The sequence below is a fragment of the Crocodylus siamensis genome, chromosome 10, assembly GCF_052110815.1.
Source record: "Crocodylus siamensis isolate JL-2025a chromosome 10, ASM5211081v1, whole genome shotgun sequence".
Taxonomy (NCBI): domain Eukaryota; kingdom Metazoa; phylum Chordata; order Crocodylia; family Crocodylidae; genus Crocodylus; species Crocodylus siamensis.
Window position 1 is genome coordinate 46,839,727 of NC_143404.1, and position 21,947 is coordinate 46,861,673.

The 21,947-nt window shown below is 47.3% G+C and overlaps 1 protein-coding gene across 2 annotated transcripts in view; it reads left to right on the forward strand.

The window, feature by feature from the left end:
- The first annotated feature begins 9,158 nt into the window (after positions 1-9,158).
- The window catches only part of ZNF341 (zinc finger protein 341), a 56,777-nt gene continuing 43,988 nt past the window's right edge, over positions 9,159-21,947 (forward strand). The window contains exon 1 of one of the 2 annotated variants that reach the window (XM_090064913.1): positions 9,159-9,439. In XM_090064913.1, the coding sequence (XP_089921039.1) occupies positions 9,409-9,439 (31 nt within the window). In that variant the 5' untranslated portion in view covers positions 9,159-9,408. The remainder of the gene's footprint in view (positions 9,440-21,947) is intronic. The other variant, XM_090064912.1, reaches the window with a different exon arrangement.

A 21,947-nucleotide genomic window follows, 5' to 3' on the forward strand; every position in this document is an offset into this window, starting at 1 on the left:
GTAAAGAAAAGGTTTTACTTGTTTCTGCTGGGCTCCCATGTTCTCCATATAGTTATCCTCTTTTTGTCCCTTGTTTTACATCAATGTCTTCAGCTGGAGCCTGTCTCTGACCAGTAAGACTCCTTAGTCTCCCAGCCAGCTGCCTGTTGGCTCTCCATCACTCCAAGCGTCCCACATGCTTCCTTGGGTTTCTCTCTCCACCACATCACTCTTCTCACCTTCATCCAGGTCTCTCCTCATCTCCGCCTTTCTCTGGGGCCATTCTAGCTTCACGGAGCAGTAACTCAGAAGTGCGGCTCCCAGCGAATTCTCCTCTCCTTTGCTGGCTCCTGCCCACTCTTGGGCAGCACTGGAATTGTCCTCTTCTCTTCCTCACACGCAAATACTCTTTTTCACCCTCCATGCTTGATGTTTCAAAACCAAAGTGGAGGAAGGTTTTTAATTCCTATGCACTGGGATTTTGCTCAGTCATGTGATCTACCTTGGGGCTCCGCCTCCCCTACACCCTGTCCTAGCACCAACCCAATATTATCCATCACCATCAGGTAAGTAGGGCCACCTGCAAGCCCACAGCATCCTTAAATACTTGGTGCACAATACATCTAAGCCAGAAGCCACAATTCATCAGTGCCCATAAACTACCTGGCTATCTCTGTACAGCGTCCTATGCCTTGGACAGGGCTTTCTCCTGCATGCTCAGTTACTTGGAATTGTATGATTCTCTGGCCTCTCTGGAGATGGGAGTGGGGTGGGGAGGGGGGAGAGAGATATTTTTCTCTGCTTCCTTTCTCCACTCATAGTTAGATGTCTTCTTATTCCCTTTTCAGGACGACCTGGGCTTCCCATCAGCTTGTCAGGTACCACTGCCACTCTAGTCCATCAGGATGCCACTCTGCAGGTGAGTTTGAAGGCTCTCCTGAGTCTTCATCTGTAGGAAACCTCCATAGGTTTCCACCGCTTGCCCCTTGCCAGGGCAATCCCCTCTGGAAGCCAGCTCTCTCCCTTTGGCTTCTGCTTCCAGGCCCTGTGCTCTGGTGGCAGGCATGTCTTTATGCTGGAGTTGGCCTCCACCCAGCCAGCCAGAGCCAGCTCATGTCAATAAAAGCCTGCTAGGAATGGAGCCACGGGTTTCCCCAGGTGTTGGGATGCCTTGCATGCCAGAAAGCTGCCGGGCTGGGGTTCCCCCAGAACTCCTGGTTTGTTGGAGGTCACGGCAGCTCCTGTCTGACTACCACAGTGACAAAGCTTGTTACAAGTTTCACAGATTCATATGTTGTCTGAGTTGGAGTCCAAATTTATAGCAAGCTGCTTTCTTCTTTCTTGCTTTGCTTCCATCCTTTAGATCAAAGCTGCTTCATGCTTCATGTTGAGCTGCACCTAGTTCCAGATAGTCTCTTGAGACTGGACGGGATTCTGCACATTCCTCCCAGCTTCCTTCTTTGATGTTGAATGACTACATATAATTTTTTCACACATCATAGTATCACCATAGAGGGTAACTGAGCGTTTTGGAGCCATCTTGAATCTGACTATACAAAATATTTTTGGGGTATAGTCTTTTCCCATTATCCTGACATGACAGATCCATTGCAACCTCCTCTTGATAGTGGTTTCTAAGTGTGTCAGGCCTACGCACTCCAATACCTTTGGGCATTTTTTGTTCCATGTGTTGCTGATGAAGTGCTGGGTGCTTTTAATTAGTGAGCTGTGCTAATTAAAAGTGCCTGGCACTGCATTGGGAGCACATGTATCACTGGTGCAGTGAGCTTCCACACTGAGAAAACGGCAGTGGTGTGCTTTGAATTAAAGCACATTGAACATGTTTTAGTTCAAAGTGCACAGCCATTTTCTCATCACAGAGGCATGCTGTGTTGATGATATTGTGATGCATGGGGCTGCCAAAGTGTGTCAGTTTACAAGCTCCATTAGACTTGATTATTTGAGTCTGCTCTGACATGCTAAAGTGTCAGAGTAGGCTCCTTGCATGTGTGTAAGTGCCCTCTGTGTTTGGTATTCTGTCTTTCCACTTTAGTTTCAGGATATTTTGCAGACATCTCATGTGGAAGCCATTCAATCTCTTCATGTGCCTAGCATATGTAATCCATATTTCTGAATCATAAAGCAGGAATGATGGTACACAAGTCTCGTAGATTTGCATCTTCACCTTAGCTGATAGCTTGCTGTTATTCCATGCACATTTCTGTAATACAACTAGTGCAGTGGTTTTCAACCTGTGCAGCATTCCTTGATAGGTCATCAGGGGTTCTGCAAAGAGATTGGAAATAATGGCAGAGCAGACTGGCAAGTAGTGCACTGTCATTGCTGGGCCAGATCACCTGGGTCCAGTTCTCAGAGCCACGGAACAAGGGGTCGGGGTACTGAAACAGACAAAATATGAAAAAGTTGCATGATGTTAGGAATTTTGAAAACCACTGATAGTGATAACTGCATGCATCTAACTTTGGCATACTTGCTTTTGAACACTGTCATTGCAAATTCTAACTTCATATTGAAATATTATATTCACTGCTTGATCTGGGTAGTTCAACAATACATCACAGTGGATGTACTTTATATAACTGCACTGGTGTGACTTACTAGAAGCTGGTGTAAAAGTTACCCCTGAAAAAATCAGGAGTAAAAATTAGTTCAAGTTACACCAGTGTAGGGATCACATGTCCTCTTCTATTCTGGAGTAGCCATTTGCTCACTGCAAACAGGCTATCGCCAATTCTCCTGCCGACTCAGTAATGATGCTCTGTAATAGTGCCTACAGGCAATCTCCCCCTAGAGAAATGGTTGCCTGTCCATTCCAGATGCTGGAGTAACTTACATTAGTGTATAAAAGTGATCTAAAATACACTTAGTGGTGTCCAGACCACAAATTATGCCTTAATTTTGTTTTATTAATACAGACAAGGCCACAATGTATGGCAACATATGTGGGATAATACCATGTGTTTAGTAGTATTTGAATGTAATAAAACCTATGCTGTACATGAGGCCTAAGTGCTGAACCAGTGAATTGCAGCCTGAGGGCCAGAGGGTACATTTTTGGATTTATAGTGTTCGTATTTTGCCTTTGGACAATCATTTTTACCGTATCCCTAAAAGAACCAAGTGAGGAAAAAGCTGATCAACTGCATACTTCTATTACTTGAACTAACCAACAACCTCTCTTCATACAGGAAAATACAAGTACCAGCAAATATTCTGAACCTGGGCATTTAGTTTTAGTGATAGCATTTATAACGGATATTGTGAAGGTCGATGGAAGATCCTGCTGCACGCCTTGTCACACATCCCTTCCTTATCCACCAAATACTGGTTCTGTTGAAATGAGTGCATTTTCCACCAGTGACTTCAGTACAACTAGTTTATGATATCATAAGGAATCTGGGTTTTTTACCAAAAGTATGTCCACTTTACATTCTGCAACATGGGGTAGAGTTAACAAACTTACATAATAACCGACACACTTTAGAGTGGAAGATAAAAATTTAGACAAAAAACTCTATGTTATAATGAACTTAAGGCTGAAATTGTACATTTGTAACTTCTGAATACATAACATTATCAGGAGTTTGAATTTATCCTCCAACCAAACAGCATGCAGTGTAAAGTGGAAGGTAGGCCTGTTGAAACCTTCTGTATAAAGGTCAGAGGGGAGAGCAACAGGGGGATTGTCAAGGTAGACATCTGCTATAGGCCACCAAAGCAGAAGTAAGTGGGCAAGGCCTTCTTTAAACAACTGATGAAAGTTTCCAAATTGCAGGACCTTGTTCTTATGAGGGACTTTAATTACTGTGACACCTGTGGGGAGGCAAACTCAGCAGTGCACAGGCAGTCTGGCAAATTCTTGGAGTGTGTTTGGGTTAACTTTTTGGTGCAGTTGGTAGGCAGACCACCTACGGAGAAAGCTCTTCTCAACTTGCTGCTCACAAGCAGAGAGGAACCAGTTAAGTAAGTGTAAATAGAAGGTAACTTGTGATAGTGACCACAAAATGATCAGGAAGGAAGGGAGGGAAGGAAGGAGGGAGGGAGAGAGAGGAGTAGTAGAATAAAGATACTCAATTAAAAAAGTAGAATTTAACAACCTTAGGGAATTGGTGATCAGGATCCCCACAGAGAGGCAAGTCTGAGGGGAAAAGGAGTCCATAATAGAAGACCAGCCTAGCTAGATAGCCATCTCTTCAGTGAGTTGAAATGCAAAAAAAAAAAAAAAAAAGTCCTACAGAAAATGGAAATGTGATCATATTACTAGGGAAGAGTATAAAAGTATTGCACAGGCAAGTAGGGAGAAAGTTAGGAAGGCCAAGGCATGATTTGAGATGCAACTGCCACACTTCTTAATGTCTGCCTTGTGGATGTTCTTGAAGTGTTTCCTCTGGCCTCCTCATATCCTTTAGCTGAGTTGGGAGTATAGTTATTGTTTCAGTACATCAGGCATGAGCACACAATCTCCTATCCACTGCAACTGATGTTGAATAATCAACACTTCCATACTGATGTTGTTAGCATTGGCGAGGACACTGGCATTTGTGCAATGACCCTCCCACTTTACGCAAAGGATCTTTTGGAGGCAGCGCTGGTGATGGCATTCCAGGTTTTCTAGAAGGCTCCTGTAGGTCATACATGCTTTACAACTGTAGAGGAAAGTTGGGATTACCACAGGCTTATATAGTAGGAGCTTTGTTCAAGTCCTGATGTCATGATCATTGAACACATGATGATTCAGTCTTCCGAAGGAAGAGCTGGCACATCAGATCCTGCACTAAATCTTCTTGTGGATGTTGGCCTTCCTGAGAGATGGCTGTCAAGGTATAGAGTGTTCAACATTTTCCAGCTCCTGTCCATCAATGAGGATCTTTGTTGGGGGAGTTCATAGACCTAGAGCAAGTTGGTGAAGCAGCTTTGTTTTTCTAAAGTTTAGGGTCAGTCCCAGGCACTGGTATGCTTGAGAAGCAGTTAAGGGTCATTTGTACGTCCTCCTCAGTATGAGCAACAACAGTATAATCATCAGCGTATTGAAGTTCCACAATCAAGGCTGAAGTAACTTTAGTTTTGGCATGGAGGCAGTAGAGATTGAACAGGTCCCCATCCACCCTAAACTCGATGCTGATGCCACGTGGCAGATACTTATGGATGAGCATGCTGATGATCTCAAGAAAGATGGAAAGCTCCCTGGGCAGCCAAACTTTGATAAGATCTTCCATAAAGCATCAGGGTTAACAGAGCTGAAGGCTTCTACCAAATCAATAAAGGCCATATACAGTTCCTGGTGTCATTCTCAGCATTTTTCCTGGATCTGCTGGGCCGCAAAAATCATGTCCATGGTGCCTCTCAATGGTCTGAAGCTGCATTGAGACTCAGGAAGAATTTCTTCAGCAAGAGAGAGCAGTTGGTTCAGCAGAATTCAAGCAAGGATATTCCCAACAATGGAGAGGAAGGGAATACACCTTGATAGATTCCACAGTCCAAGGGCTTATCTCTCTTTTTAAAAATAGTGACAATATTGGCATTCTTAGGTCAGTGGGAATTTCGTGTTCCAGATTTTGAGAAACAGCGTATGGAGCTTCTTGCTCATAGTTTTCCCACCAACTTTGAAGACCTCAGCTGGTATGCCATTGTCCCGGGACGCCTGTTTATACAGCTGCAGCCAGCTGGTGATGCCAGCACTGAATGCCGGCTGGCTCAGATAAAAATGGTGGTGCACGCTGCAGAGCTGGCGAGAGGAGGGAGAGTGCTGCTGCCGAGGTCTCTATAGTAGAGCCGAGTGAAGGCATAGGACCCAGAGAACAGGAATGGCTGGGGCAGAAGTGAAGAGGAAGCAGAGGAGCATCTCAACGATGCTGCAGAGCCGGCGGCAGAAGGACGCCTGGATCACTGTGGAGGGACGGCAGAAGACACTCCAGGAGAGATCTGACCCGAGAGAGAAGGACGGTAAGGAGTCCAGGGACAAGTGCCACTGGAGGGAACTTAGCCGCTGGATCGGGAGGTGCCTTAGAGTAGGCAGGGAACTGGTGCCTATGGGGATGAGGCAACCAGTGTCCTGGTGAAGTGCGGGGGAGTAGTTAAAAGGGCAGTACGCCCGGTTTTGTGTTCAGGCTTCCTTTTATTTTCTTGTTGATTTTGGTTTAACCCCAGGTCCTGAGGGGTATAGGAGGGCAACCAACCTGCACTGTGGGCCAGATAGTGTTGGGAGGGGCCCAGGCAAGACTCGGCTGTGGGTCCTAGAAGCGAAACACTGATCAGCTCTTTGCTGCTACACAGGAGGCGTGAGGCCAGGGTGTAGGGGTGGCAGAGCCCTGAGAACAACTACCAGGAGGAACATTAGGGCCAACGAGCACCCCCGATGAACAGCCCCGAACATTGAGGTCATCAAGTCGTGGCAGGCGAGGATGGGCTCAAGGATTCAGGCAGAAGTCACCAGCTCAGGCAGAAGCGCAAGCCCAAGAGGTGCGTAACATCTATCACCCAAGTGAGAGAGGCACGAGAGCGGCTAGTTGAGTCCCAGCAGCGACAGCCATCAAGGCCAGAAGTTTTATTGTTCTTCATCTGTCTTATTGGCTGGTAGACTTCTTCAGATGTTGGTGGAATGGCAAGTACTTACCTTATTGGATACTTACAGGATGGATTTGATGGTTTCATTAGTCACAGTTGAGTCTTGGTTCAGCTTTTGGTAGTGCTCCTTCCAGCAGTTGCTGATGGACTCATTGTCTGTGAGGAGTGGACTGCTATCTTTAGTTCCAAGTGGGGTGAGTCTTCAAGAGCTTGGTCCATACGTAGCTTTGATTGCACTGATGTTCCGCACGTCATGATTGTCAATTGTTGGATTTCTTTTGCCTTTCTTCCCACCATTTATTTTTGATTCCTCAAATTTTCCTCTGGGCTTTAGCTTTAAGCCATCAAAAAGTTCCCTGATTCTGACTGGCTGTGGGATGGTTTTGCCAGTTACAGGAAGCTTTTCTCTTCTGACTGAGAAGGGCTTTGATCTCAATGTTGTTTTTGTCAAACCAGTCCTGATGATGTCAGGTGGTATAGCCAACTGACTGTGCAGACCTCATGGATCGTTTCTTTTAGAGCTTGCCAGTCTTCCTCAACACAAATATGTCAATATCTACAAGTATGTCAAAAGTAAAAGGAAAACCAAAGAAATCCTAGATCCCTTACAGAATGCAGAAGGCAATTTAGTTACAGATAATGCATAGAAGGCTGAAGTATTGATGTCTTTTATACTTCAGTTTTCACAAACAGGGGCAGCTACCAGATGATAAGCACAGGCAGCAGCAAAGATAGGGAAGGAGATAAACAGCTTAGAGTAGTGGAAGAACAGGTTAGGGATTGCTTAGAGAAACTAGAATCTTTCAAGAGAGCAGGGTAGGATGGGATGCACTTTAGATTATTGGAGGGATTGGCTGAGATAATTTCAGAGCCATTAAGCTATCCTCTCTGAGAATATGTGGGGGTCAGGTGAGGTCCCAGATTACTGAAAAAGGGCAAAGATAGTGCTCATTTTTTTAAAAAAGGGAAGCATCTTGGGAACTATAGACTAGTCAGTCTGACCTTGATACCTGGAAAGATCATGGAACAGGTCCTGAAAGAATCTATTGAGAAGCACCTAGACTAGAGGAAAACAACATGATCAGGAACAACCAGCCTGGATTCACCAAGAGCAAGTGATACCCAACCAACCTGATTTCCTTCTATGCTAAGGTGATAGGCTATGTGAATTGACTTAGCAAGTTGTTTGAAGCTCTCTCCCATGACACTTTTGTTAACAAAATAAGGAAATGAGAAGTACATGAAAGCACTGTAATGTGGCTACATAACTGGTTGGATCATCGTGCTCAGTGAATAGTCATTAGTGGTTCAGTGTCTAATTGGGAGGAGGTCTCAGGTGGGGCTCCCCCGAGGCCTGTCCTGGGTCTGGTATTTTTTGACATTTTCTTTGACCACGGGTGGCCAAACTGTGGCATGTCTGCCACTTGCAGCATGGGCAGCCTCTGTGCCTGACACACAACAGATCAGGGAGGGGACAGGCAGCACAGCAGCAGATAGGGCAGGAAGCAGAAAGCAAAGCAGCAAATTTGGACAGGGAGTATAGGGAAGGAAAAAAGCAAAGCAGCAGATCAGGCAAGGGAAAGGGAATCAGTGGTGCGGGGGAGGAGGGGCGGCTAATTTGTAGCACAACTGCCAAAATATTAGCCCCATGGAACTGGGTACTTCATTAGCAAATTTGTGTATAATAGCAAGTTGGGTAGTTGCAGGCACTCTGGAGGGTAGGTCTAGGATCCAGACCTGGATCATTTACAGAAACAATGTGCAATCAACCAGATTAAATTCACAAAGGACAAATGCAAAGTTCTGCACCTGAGACACAAGTATTGCATGAAGAAAGACAGGGGAATGACTGGCTGGGCTGGAGTACTGCACAGAAGGACCTGGAGGTTGCAGTGAACCATAAGTGGAATACCAGCCAAGAATACTCTGGTTCCCCAAAAAAGCCAACAGCAGTGCAGGGTTTCAAACTCATCAAGCCCCAGTCTACTTGCCAGATGAGTGGCATGGGACCCATTCAGGAGCATCAGATCTCCCTCTTGGCCCCCCAAAGCGCTTGGTTCTGCTGGCCTGGAACTGGGCCACACCTGGCTTGGTTCAGCTGGTCTGGGGTGGATGCGGCACGTGGTGCAGTCTGTGACTGACTGGAGCCAGGATCCTACGGAACGTGGTCCTGGACTGGCCAGAGCAAGCGCTTGATACTGCATGTAGAGTCTCATGGGTCCAGGACCTGCTCTGGCCACTCTGGGACTGCATTGCCCACTCTGTGACCCACACGACAGGCTGAACTGGATTGGCTGCATTCTGCAGCTGGCATCCCCAACTGCTCTGAGTAGGCCCTGACCTGGCACGTGGAGGGAGCGGCCTGGGGAAAGGCCCCTGGGCGGGCCAGCGTTGGGAGGGATGGAGGTGGCTCCTTGGCCGCCCCTGGTTCAGCGGATTGTGTCAGCAGAGGCGTTGGCGCAGGGCAAGGGCAGGATTGTGAGGCTCCACCGGGCTCGAGCTCCCGTGGTTGCGCCGCGCCGCGGACCTGCACTGCAGGGAGCGGACACAGCACAGCCCGGAGCCCCTACCAGGGCCTGCTCGGCAGCTCGGTTCGGGGGCCACCGCGCTTGCGGCAGGCGGCGCCTCCGGGCCAGGGCGAGCGCTGGCTCATTCACCAGCCCGGTCCCGGGGAGCGAGCGAAGCCCGCGGACCGCGGCTCCAGGCGGCGTCTCGCCAAGGCCTGGCGTGCGCGTTAGGGCCGGGGCCGAGTGCGGCTCTGCGCGGGGCTCCCCCTGGCGGCCGCCGCCGCCCTTCCCACAATGCCCGTTCAGGCTGCGGGGTCCCGGCCGCCGCGGCTCCAAGATGGCGCAGGCGATATTCGAGGCCCTGGAAGGTAACGGGGCGCGGGCGGGGCCGGCCCGGCCGGGAGCGCGGCGGCAGCGCCGGCGCCTCCCCCTCCCCGGGCAGCCGCGGCTCTTCCGCGCCGGGCGTCTCGCCTCCCTCCGCTGCGCGGGACTGGGGTTGCGGCCGCTCCAGGCTGCCAGGCCCGGGGGAGGGTTCGTGGAACAGCCGCTCGCATCCGCAGAAGCCTGAGTCGCCCGCCCCTTGCGGCCCGCCGGGAGGCAGCGCCCCTGGTCCGGCCCGCGCCGTGGGAGCCCCGGGCCCAGCTGCCCCGGCCAGCCTGAGGGACTGGCCCTGAGGGCACCCCCAGCCTTCCTGACAGGGCAGCCCCGGAGAGGCCCCAGGCAGAGCCCCGAGCGCGGGGCAGGGAGAAGCTGCGTCTGCTCTCTCCCCACAGCCGCAGCTCAGCCCCTCAGTAGGGAGCGCGGGCGCGGCTGAGCGACCCGCAGTGCTAGCCGCAGCCTCGGTCGGTCAAGGCTGAGAGCTCGGATCCCGCTGCGGTCAGGGCGGGGCAGCAACCGCTGTGTGCAGCCAGGCCTGGGGCTTTGAGGGGCAGCTTGGGCTAGTGCTGGTCCCTGGCCAAGCCCTGCCTTACTCTGCCCAGGCCTGAATTCCCTTCTCTGAAGGAGGGATGCTGCGCTGGAGTTGACCCGCATCTACTTGGCCTTGACTGGCGGTGAGGTTTTCACCCCTCAGTCTCCTGGCTTTGGAGGGGGAGATCTAGCTGGCCTGTTAGGGGGACTCGGGGTCAGCATAAGCTAAACACATGACCCTTGTCAAGAATTCTGTTTGGGAAGAGAGAGTGCTGAATATACAAGAAAACCCTGGGTGCCTTAGACATGTAGGGCTGTGTTCCATTACTAGTATTATTTAGCCACAGTTCTGCAACTGGACCTGTGCAAGTAGACCCTGCTAACACCAGTGGGTCTCTGTGAGGCCACAAGCCTGTTTTGTGGTGATCCCTTGTAGGACAGGGACCTTTGGCACTTTATCCAACTACAATATTTCTGATTAGAAAACTCACTTTCATGAATGTTGTTATTTTTTTAAATTGCAGCGGGAATATTTTTCATTCATTGAAGTGACTCCAGACTGTCAACTCAAAGACCTGATGCTTGAGAGGTTTTTTTTTTTAACTTTGCTATGTTACAAATAGCACCTGAGGTTGTAGTAATTGAAAGATTAGTGAGAAGAAATATTTATCTCTGTTTTGTCAGTTTCACTTTATGCCTTTGACAGCACTTTGTGTAGTCAGTTTCACTGTTTCCTCTTTGTAATCAGTTCCTCATTGTGTGGGTTTTCTCACATAATCCAGAAGATGAGAACACATTTTAGGGAATTCAAAAATGTATTTTTTTTTTAAAACGAACAAAAATTGGCAGCAACAGTAGCTGAAGTGACTTACCTATTTTTTTTTAATTGACTAAATTTCAAGTTGTTGGTGACTTAGCCTTCAACTGCAGGGTTGAAAACACAAACATCTCATTAATAAATTCTTTGGGGCAGAGATGCATCTTCACATCTGTCAGCAAAGCGTCTAACCCAGTGTAGGCATTTTGTAAAAACCAAATAGTAGGTAAACACAAATCAGAAACCTGTAGTGTCCTGCTGGCTCCAGATCTCCACCTTTCTAAGAACAATTCTCTGGCCCTATCACAGTCAGAGTCAGCTGGAAGGCTGCTTTTGTTAAAGACAAGCTGATCAAATCTGACCCAAGCATAATTTATGCCAAACCAGTGCAATGTATTTTTTTTTAAGTATGCAGACAGCCTGAACTGGCTTTAGGTATGTGGGTACCTACAAGGTATTACAGTAATTCTTAAGCTTATTGAAGAACTTCTTGAGTCAAACTTCAAATAATTTAGTTACATATTTTTACACCTAATTGGAGAAGTTACAGCCCTTGGGCAAATCTAGTAAATTCATGTACAAAATAGTGGTGATATTAAAATTGTCTTGCCTCATTCTCACTAAATAATGCAGATTGCAATGCTAATGTTATGGTTGCTCTGTTGTCTGTATTCTCCTCTGGATTTTTATTCAAGCTTCTCTCTGGTGCCGGTGGGATCAGGAATAGTTTGTGATGGTAACTGAATGTCTGGCTACATACAGTGACTAAAAATTTAACTGGCCCATTCACAAAACCAATTTGGGACTCCTGGCATGATGATAAAAAAGGAATTACAGTTTAAAAATTCTTGAGCTTCAGTAATTCAAGATATCTTCATTATAATCTTAAAAGTTTACAGCATAATGTTTAATACCAAATTCTCTTTTCATTATTTGTTAAGGTCAAAATTCCAGCAGTGCCTAGTCAGTCCCATTGGGTTAGTGTGGTTCAGATGCACCTGTTTTGATAGTAGCACACAAGGGAGTGACATGGCTATCATAGTTTCATAGTTGTTAGGGGCTGGAAGGGACCTCACAGATCATTGGGTTCAGCCCACCTGCACTTGGGTAGGAAAGACCACTGGGTCAGATGATCCCAGCAAGATGGGCATTAAGATGGTTTTTGAAGATTGCCAGGCTGGATAACTGTACCACTTCTGCGGGGAGCCTGTTCCAAACCTGTGGCACTTGACTTGTAAAGAAGTTTTTTCTTATGTCTAGCCTGAAGCAATCTTCAATCAGCTTGGGCTCATTATTTCTAGTCCTCCTTTGGGGAGCCTTGGTGAAAAGTTGCTTCTCCAGGCCCTGATGTACTCGTCTTATATAGGCTGCCACCAGGTCCCCTCTGAGTCTTCTCCAGCCTGAACAGTCCCAAGTCTTTTGGCCTCTCCTCATATGTCCTGGTCTCTAGGCCTCTAATCAGGCTCCTTTGGACTCTCTTGAGCTTCTCCACGTCCTTCCTGAAGTGCAGTGCCCAGAACTGGAGGCAGTACTGTAGTTGCTGTCTCACCAAGGCCGAATAGAGCAGAAGGATGGAATCCTTAGCCTTGCTTGAGATGCCTCGGTAGATGCATGCCAGTGTTTGATTAGCTCTGCCAACTATGGTATTGCATTGGTGGCTCATGTTCATTTTGTTGTCTGTCACGACGCCCAGGTTTCGTTCAGTTGTGGTGCTGGTTAGGCTAGCACTGCTGACCCTGTAAGTATGTTGTGGATTATTTCTTCCCAGATGGAGCACTTTGCGTTTCTCTGCACTAAATGACATCAGGTTAAGTTCTGCCTACCTCACAAGCCTGTCCAGATCAGGCTATAGTGCCAGCCTGGTGTTGTCAATGAACTTTGGCCGTTTGCTTTTAATACCCCAATCCAAATAGTTGATGAACGTGTTGAAAAGCACTAGTCCGAGTACTGAGCCCTGAGGAACACCGCTGGTCACGTCCTGCTATGATGGTCTGGTCCTATCTTTCAGTACTCTGGGTCCTACCACAGAACCAGTTACCTAGCCACCGGACAGTAAAGTAGTCAAGGCTGCTTTTTTCCAGTTTAACTGTGAGGACGTCATGGGAGACCAGGTCAAAGGCCTTTCTGAAATCAGACTGAGCACCTGAGGTGCAAATGGCCACTTTTGGTCCCTGAATAATGGTGGCATATGATTAGTGTTCCACATTTTCAGTTTTTACTGAATTTCACCAAAAAATTACTTGATTTTTTTTTTCATTGAAGTTACTTGGTTTTTACATATTTACACCCGTTTTTCAGTTCACTCAGTAATATTTATTTTTATGAAATGCCATCCCGATAGATGGTTTTGATTTCACCACTGAAGCTGAAGCAGTTCTTATATGTAAAACTCGATCCAGACATATGATGGAGCCAGTCAGATTAAACTATATTAATATTGCACCATGATTGGCTAATGTGACATAAGTAGGCACTTAGTGCTTCCATTTAATGTGGAGCTGAAATAAAAACATACACAGGAAACTCCCCCCCCATAAAAGATGGGTAGAAAGCACAAATCTTTCTGTGAATATAGCTGTGAAAATCAGTGCTTAGAAGTTTTCAAAAGGAGTGAACAGGAAGGTAAAGAGGATGCATTGCACTGCAAGTACTGTGGTATTGAGGTCAGTTGTCATGCCAACAGGATAAAAGAACATGTAGAAAGCAAGCAACACATTAAAATTAAAGAAGAATGTGAGATTAGGGATAAACAGGCCATATCTGTAGCCTTTAACAGGGCACTAATGAAAGAGAGAATCCAACACGGCTGTGTTAATGAATTTGTTCCTGCTGCTTGTTTTGCTGGGCAACCACTGTTTCTCACGGAGGGACTGATTGGTGACTTTGTGTGATAATACTGTCCAGCAGCAAGAACTCTTCCTAGTGCAGGCAACCTCACTCATAAGAACCTGAAAGAAAATGATGAAGCTTTAGTATCTAAAGTGATTGAAAAAATTAATGGAAATGTGGTGTCTAGTTTGATTTTTGACGAATTCCCTGATGTATTGGACTGCCTGATTCTCAGCCTTTTGTTTTCATTTTTTGATTTCAAAGCCAAAAAACCTGCATTGTTTTGTGCAGATGTGACATTCATCCCATTTACTGACACCCCAAGTGTCCATGCAGCAGTATATGCAATGTTAGAGATGTACCAACTGACTTGGGAAAATGTGGCCACCACTAACATGGATTCTGCCTCCTATATGGCTAAGTTTTCATGGGAGATAAAACCCAAGCAAAAACTGGAGCTATTATGAGTTACTTGTCCTGCTCATTTAATTCATGTTGCACTATCATCCACAACTACTGAAGAAATGAGAGACGTGAAATCTTTTGTCATTGGATATAGGGCTGTTTTCAAGCATGCAAACGAGCTGAAGGCTTTGTGTTTATAAGGTGCAAGACTTAAACTTAACTGCTGATTACTGACTCCTGTAGTGCCACATTGGTGGATGAGTGGCTGCATGTCTCGTAAATCAGGCGTGGACTGTGCTAATAAGTATTTTAGATCACCCTGAGTTTGTTGGTGCTGAAGCAAAAACACTGAAGAAACAGGCAAACAATCTCTGTGACCGCCAGATTTTGCGCACCAAGGTTGTGTTCACTGTTGACAACTTGGATCGACTGTCTGAAATGGAAAAAGCGCTGGAGTTCTCTCCTGCTGCTGCCAACCTGATATTTTCTAACAGTTCATCACATACAGTACTGACAACCAAAATATAATTTGAATTGAACACAAAAGCTACAACAGAAACAAATGGTGAGAAAATGCAACTGTTTCCTGAAATCCTTTTGACTTTGGAACACAACCAAAAAAGCTTTCAAGGAGTTAAACACTGTTCTCTGCAAAAAATGGCAGGCCACTCTAATACATAGTTTGAACCCCGAAGTGTTTGGCGCCGAAGATTCTTTTTGGACTGTCATCCAGGTGTTGAACCCCTTCCTCAAGGTGGATTTTGCAGCAGACTATGACCACTATGCCAGCCATGTGCTTTAACCATTTGCTTGCCACCAAAAATGAAATTTTGCATCTTAAAAGTGAATACACTATGTGAACATACCCTATCCCTGATAATGTGGAACTGTATGTCCTGGCTTTTTGGAATACCCACCAGACACTTCCCAACTTTACCAAAGTTGCATGAAGAGCTTTGAGTGTACCGCCCGGATCAGTGGATGCAGAATGCTTATTTTCAAAACTGGACTACATCCAAGAGAGGAAGAGGCTCATCATGAGTGAGGATGCACTTAAGAAAACCAGGGCCTATGTAAACCAGGATTTCTTGAAAAACTATTAGTTTTGATGGGACACAAATATGTTTGTATATAAAAAAATTTAGCCTAACCTTACTGTTCTTTGTTCTTTTTCTAATAATTTTACACAAAAAAACTTAAGAAAAATATTATTGGACAAAAGTTGGACATTTATGTATTTTTTAAATCCTTGTTCGTGGATACCATAGGGAGTTATGACAGTAGGATGGGGGTACTTCTCCTGAATACAACTAATTCTTGCTGTATTACAAAGGTAGAAACCGTTTAAACGTGTATGAATTGTTAGTATATTAAAAAGTATATATGTATAAATTTATTATTATTATTTTCCATGATTTAAACTATTTTTTTCTTTTCTTACTTTTATCCCAATTTCAACCTGGTTTTTATGTCTGGAAGATAAACCTTGAAAAATTCCCGGAATTTTCTTTTGAAAATAAAAACCAAAAATGTGGAACACTGTGTATGATTCAGGGGCAGCAGCCAGGAGTTTGCTGCTGAGGGAGTGCAGTAAGTAATGTCCTTGGCATGTAGTGACCAGCTAAAAAACACTGATTTTCGGTGGCAAAAAAGGAGATGATACCTTCCCTCCATCAGCAGCTCCTACACCACAGTGCCTGCTGCTGCTCTGCCCTCCCCACCGCTGGAGGTGCTGCAGGGAAGGTGCAGAGAGTGGGACAGGGAGATGAGGTGCCCTCCTCCTCCCCCCTTTATTCTGGTAGACCACTCCCTATTTATGCACTTGGGGCTCTTGCCCCACTTGCCCACTCATGGTTATAGTACTGCTGGCCAAGTTGCACAGCAAAAGACTGGCCACACTTTGCTGATTTTGTTTATTTGTTAATACTAACTTCCACTATGGAAGTGGTGCATAAGTGAGTTCTTAAATAGTTGTTGGTATGCTGCATATTGATGGGTGATGACTGATGAGAGTGCCTCAGTCTCCTTTACGGAAATCCAGAAGTTGTACCCTGTACTAAGCAGTACTTCTGCGTTTTCTTTGGATGTAGTGTTTTTCAATTTCTTTCTTAAAACTGGCGAGGAAGGAGAGCCTGTAAGAGGAAAGCTAAATAGCTTCTCTACTTCATTTCCTTAGGTTTTTGCGATTGGTTGCAGCATTTTTCTTCCTCCTGGTATGGCATGTTAATTGATGTTACATTAGGATCTGTGTATTTGCTTTATCTCTCAAAAATTATTTTACCCTTGAAAATTATTTGTTTTTGTTGTGGTGGAGCAATGGCTGCAAGCAACATAGTTAAAACGTCCTGCATTATCATGAGCTTTAAAACTTTATTTTGTAAACATTTCATTGAAATGGCAAAAAACTACCAGAGCATAGACTGTAAACTGTGAGCACAATTTGAGTTTTTCATGGTGATATGATTAAAAATGAATTGAGAGAGAGGGTAAGGAATATAAGAATCTCTGCTCTTGACAGGTTTTTTACGTGAGTCAGTGACTGAGTCTCTCTGTCTCTCAAAAACCAAATGACTCTAAGACTGCTCCCTTATGCTGATTTGAGAATATCAGTTGCATCATTAATAGGGTGCATGTTATAAGCATTACCTATGAATGGAAATATTAGCACTGAAGCAAGACTACTGATTTAGGCCACACATCTTCCTCAGTGTAAATGCAGTCCCTTGCTTCTGGGAGAGTCTGAAGTGAAACTAGTTGATAGATGACTTTCATATACAAGTTTCCCTCGATTTATCCGGGTTCTTTATATTCCAATTCTCTCTTGCATGATGAGCATATTTAGACATATAATTCATTATATGCAAAGTAAATTTGCTCTTATGCGATCAGCATAGATGACCCCCTCCACCCTTCCCCCACCCAAGCAGGTAAGCCTGTGTGGGGAGGGGAAAGGGACATGACCCCACTCACCCCTTCCTGTTTTGGAGCGGTCCTGGGAGTGGACATCACCAGCTGCCTGCAGCTGTTGGGTTGTACTGTGCCCTGGTGCAGGCAGCTAGTGTCAGCTGTTCCTGGGGCTGGCTGGGGTGAGTGCAAACAAGTGGAGCCCCAGGTGGTGCAGGGCACAGCACGCAGCACTTACCCCGGCCCCAGGAGCAGCTAACACCAGCTGCTTGTAGCAGCTTGTCTGCACCATGCCCCCTGGGGCTCTGCCCCTTCCCTTCCCATGCTGGAGTGGCCTCCGGAGCAGCTGACACTAGCTGCCTGCAGCTGGGCTGCGCCGTGTCCTGGAGCAGGCAGTTGGTGTCAGTTGCTCCCCGGGTCGCTGCAGCGTGGGCTGGGGTGAGTGCAAACAAGTGGAGCTCTAGGCGGTGAGGGCACGGCACTCACTCCAGCCCCAGTCCCAGGAGCAGCTCTGGGGAGCACCCTGATCCCCTGCCCCTTCCCCTACAGACTCATGTAAACAGCAGACAAGTACAGTGTGGTGGTGAATGTTTAATTGGTTTGAAAAGAGAGTAGTAAAGGGTCTTCAGTTACAGTGAACCTGTATACTTCAGTTACAGTAAATCACTGGTAGGAGGTACAGGCAGCGTAACATCCATAGGAGAATTAACAGGCTCTCATCATGCTCCAACACCAGTGGTGTGGTGCTGGGGGTAGCTGAGTGAGCCTTCAAGAACTGGAACGTGATTCACTGCCTTGCAGATGGTTGGATATGGGCATATACCTCCTTGTAGGGACAAAGGGGAGAGTTCAAACCATGCTTGAACTGCAGGCTTCTGTCCAGGCTAGGGTCCATATGCAGGGCAAACTGAGCAAGTCTCTCAGGTTGTGCAAAAAACTCTGCCAGCTTCTTCATAGTCATGTCCTTGACCTCAAGGACCACCTCTTGCTCCTGTTCATCCTCTTCCTTCATCAGCAGCTGCAGTCTCTCTCAGTTCATCAACACTTAATTCCTCATTGTGGGAATCAGCGAGCTCCATGACATCTGCCTCCTCAAGGTCTGAAAAGCCATTTCCTCTCATCTTCTATCCAAGATCCATAACCTCTTCAACAGTTGTGCACAGTTTCGGGGAGCGCCTAGATTCCATGATGCATTTCTTCCACAGAGGCTTCCAAGCACCATTTATGGTGGTGGACTTACTTCATCCCATGAAGCCTTAATGTTGTTGATGGCATCCCTCACATTGTATACCTTCCACCACTCACAGATTGTTGGCTTGTTGGGTTTATAAGTATCCTCCAACAGCTGGGAGATGCTCTTTCTTAGATAGAAGGTCTTGAATGTTGATATCACACCCTGATCAAGAGGCTGGATTAGTAAGGTCATGTTAGGGAGGAGGAACACGATTTTCACATTGGGGCTGATAGTTTTCCATGTGTTTAGGGTGTCCAGGAGCATTGCCAAGGACGAGTAACACCTTATGTGGTGGGCCAGTAGGGGGGTGCTCCTGCTCTGAGCCACCCACCTCACTGTGCCTGACCACCTTCCAGGCTCTGAGTGCCTCCCTGTGGGTGCCTCATATCTGGCCAACCCCCTTCCTGGAGCATGCCTGGGGGTAACGCTGCCAGCACCCAGGGTCTGGACTGATCCTGGCTCTGTGCCCCCAGGGCAACACAGGCCTATTAGTCCTTGAGGGTACTCAACCCACTTCAATAACTTGGGGTGCTTCCCTTAGTCTGAAGCACAAATAATGGTCTCCCTTAGCCGAACCAAGAGGACCCCAAGGTATAATCTAGCCTCTTTCCCAATAAATCTCCCATGCTAGGTATGAAGGAGAACTTTATTGGTGACCAGGAGTAGATTTGGAATAGGGTACAGGGTACAGCAATGTCAGTGAAATCCCATTTAACAAACTGGCATGGCTGAGTAGCTTTTGATCATGCATCTGAGTTACTGCGAGCCATATATCTAGTTAGATCTCAGGTAGCTTACTCACAAGTATCATCCAGAGGCAGGTGGAGGTTTCCTCTGGAAGTAGGCAGTTAATTGATCATGAGTTTCAAGAGAGAGCAAGTTTCAGATGGTCCAGCTTCTCTCTAAGTTTTCACCATGGCTACTGCATCTCCCCTTGGGCAGTCCTTAACTTATATAGACCTCATTCACCTAGTCCAGTGGAAGCCAGCACCTGTTGGCTGCCAGCCAACCAATTTGAAATGCATCACTGGTTGCCAGGTAGATTGTCAGGGTCTCTACCCTCCTCCCAGTTGGGTTGTAAGCCTCTTACCCGGGTATGTGATGCCAGTCACGTAGGTGGAGGAAGCAGGTTTCCCCCCTCCCTCAGGAATGTATCCAGCTCAGGCTCACATAAGGGGTGGGGCAGAGGCGTGACCATGGTAACCAAATTATCAGGTAGCAGAGTTTTGGAGAGAGACAGTGACGGTGTTCTGCCACACCTTAAATACAAGGTTAGCTTCCATGCCATAGCGCTCTGCCTCCACGATAAAATGTTGAGTGAACCAGTCCTCAAAAAGTTGGCCTGTAACCTATGCCTTCTTGTTTGCAGCCCATTGTACAGGCAGCATGTTCCTACTCAGTCCTTTTAATGCACGTGGGTTTAGGGAGTGGTATATTTATCAGTGGCTTATACTTAAAATCTCCAGCAGCATTGCCACAGAGTAGGACAGTCAGCCTGTCCTTTGCTGCCTTGAACCCACTTGCAACCTTTTCCTTGGAGATGTATGTCCTAGATGGCATCTGCTTCCAAAACAGCCCTGTTTCATCTGCATTGAAAACTTGCTTAGGACTGTACCCTCAGCAGCTATGATTGCTTGAAACCTCTCAGGAAACTTTGCAGCACCTTCATGATCAGCATTTGCAGACTCCCCAGTCATCTTAACACTGTGCAATTCATACACCAGATTAACTTGTCAAACTGACCCTTATTAGCCATAAAGGGCTCTTCAGGGCCACCATCATCTTGAAGTAGGCAGCCATAAATTTATAGGGCCTTACCCCTTATTGCAGCAGAGGAAAAATTCATCTTCTTCTGGATCTGATCTTCCACCCACACCCCCAGCATCTTCTCCAACAGCGGGTTCCTTACTTTTGTTCCTATATTGGCAGTAAGTGGTGTAGAATGGATCACAGAATTCCTTATGTTGTCAGCGTTCTTCTTGATGGCATGTTACGGTTGATGCACTCAGTTTGAATGCACGACCAAGTGCAGAGGGCCCTTCACTAGCTTTTGCACGTTTCAAAATCTAGTTTTGTCTCCAGTGTTAGTGAAGTTCTTTTGTGCTTCACTGATGGGGGAGGGGTAGGAGATAAGCTAGAGGGATTTTTAGAAGCCATAACAGCTGTAGCTGGGGTGAGTGGGGACAGGTGGAGCCCCAGGGGGTTTGGGGCATGGTGCAGTCCAGCTGCTATAGGCAGCTGGAGTCGGCCACTCATGGAGCCGCTCCAGCACAGGCTGGGGTAAGTGGGGACTGGCAGACCCCCTGGAGTTTGGGGCATGGTGCAGCCCAGCTGCTTGTAGCAGCTGGTATCAGCTGCTCCCAGGGCTGGGGTGAGGGACATGCCCCATGCTGCCTGGGAGTCATCTGCTCCTGGGGCTGGGGTGAGTGCCTCACTCTCTCCTTCCCTCCCTCACTGCCATGGGAGCCTATTCCTATTTGTTACATTATAAAGTGTTTTCACTTTATGTATATTCAATTTATATGCTGTTCTCTGGGAACACATGTATTGCATAAATCAAAGGAAACCTGTAAAATGCTACTGTCACATAGAGGAAAGTTAATTGAGAAAGGAGAAGTGAGATTTGAACTTTGAGCTTCTCTAAGTAGTTTTGAAATCTGTATGCGGTTCGTGAACAAAGATGTGAAGCCTAACAGGGAAGAGAGGGAAGAAACCTGTGCCTGAAGCCTTCTGTCCCTTTTAAAATGGTTTAGTAGGGCTGTGCAAAATGACTATGTCTTGTTTCAAATTTCAGATTTGGCTATTTTGGAGGACAGCAAAGAAAAGAATTAGCCATGCACTCACTGGCTCTGGCAGCAGTGATCAGGTCCTCTAAAGGCTCATGGCAGAGCCCCCCAGTATAGTGCAGGGCAGTGGAGGGCAGCAGCCCTCTGCCTGGCATCCGCATGGCAGCTGTCCCATGGTGCGGGTGCAGCGTTACTTGGCAGGATGCTGTGCGCCTCCTGGGAGCTGGGGCAGCTCCACATGTGAGCTGGAGCTTGGCACTGCTCAGCCTCAGCAGCCCCAGCTCCTAGACAGTGCGTGGCACCCTGCTGGGCTGTGCTGCACCTGCGCCAGGGGACAGCTGCCATGTGGGTGCCAGGCAGGAGGCGTCGATCCTCACTGCTCTGCACTGCTCTGGGGGACTCTGCCACGAGCCCTCAGGCCCTAATCACAGCTGCCAGAACCGGTGAGTGTGAGGCTTTTGTTTTTTTTAAAGTGCCAGGATGCTGTGAGGGGCAGGGAGCCATTGGAGCAGGGCTGGGCAGGGGCACGAAAGGTGCATGCCCCTGGTGGCTGGGGGGGCGGGGCACAGCTGAGCCTGTGGTGACAGTGAGCAGGGAGCTCCTGGAGATGCCGCCGGCACTGTTGGTGGCGGAGGGTGGTAAGCGCTGACTGCAGGTCAGCATTCACCCACAGGCACTGTCAGCAGCGTTGACAGTGTCGGGGCAATCGTGTTCTGCCTGCAGACACTGGGGTGGCAAAAGGCAATCGCACACAGGTACTGCCGACAGCGTTGGAGGTGCCTTTTTGCAGGGGGTGCACTGTTATGCGCAGAGGTTGCACGTGTACCCCCTATGTGTTGCCCTGGCTGGGGGGGGGAGATTGGGGAGCAGGGGCTGTGTGGAGGGGCTCTGCCATATGGGCCCAGAGCTCCCACAGCTGGTGAGTGCAGGGTGCTTTTTTTTTTTGATTCCCGAATGGCTGGGGCCAGGTGGGGAGAGGAGAGGGTGACTGG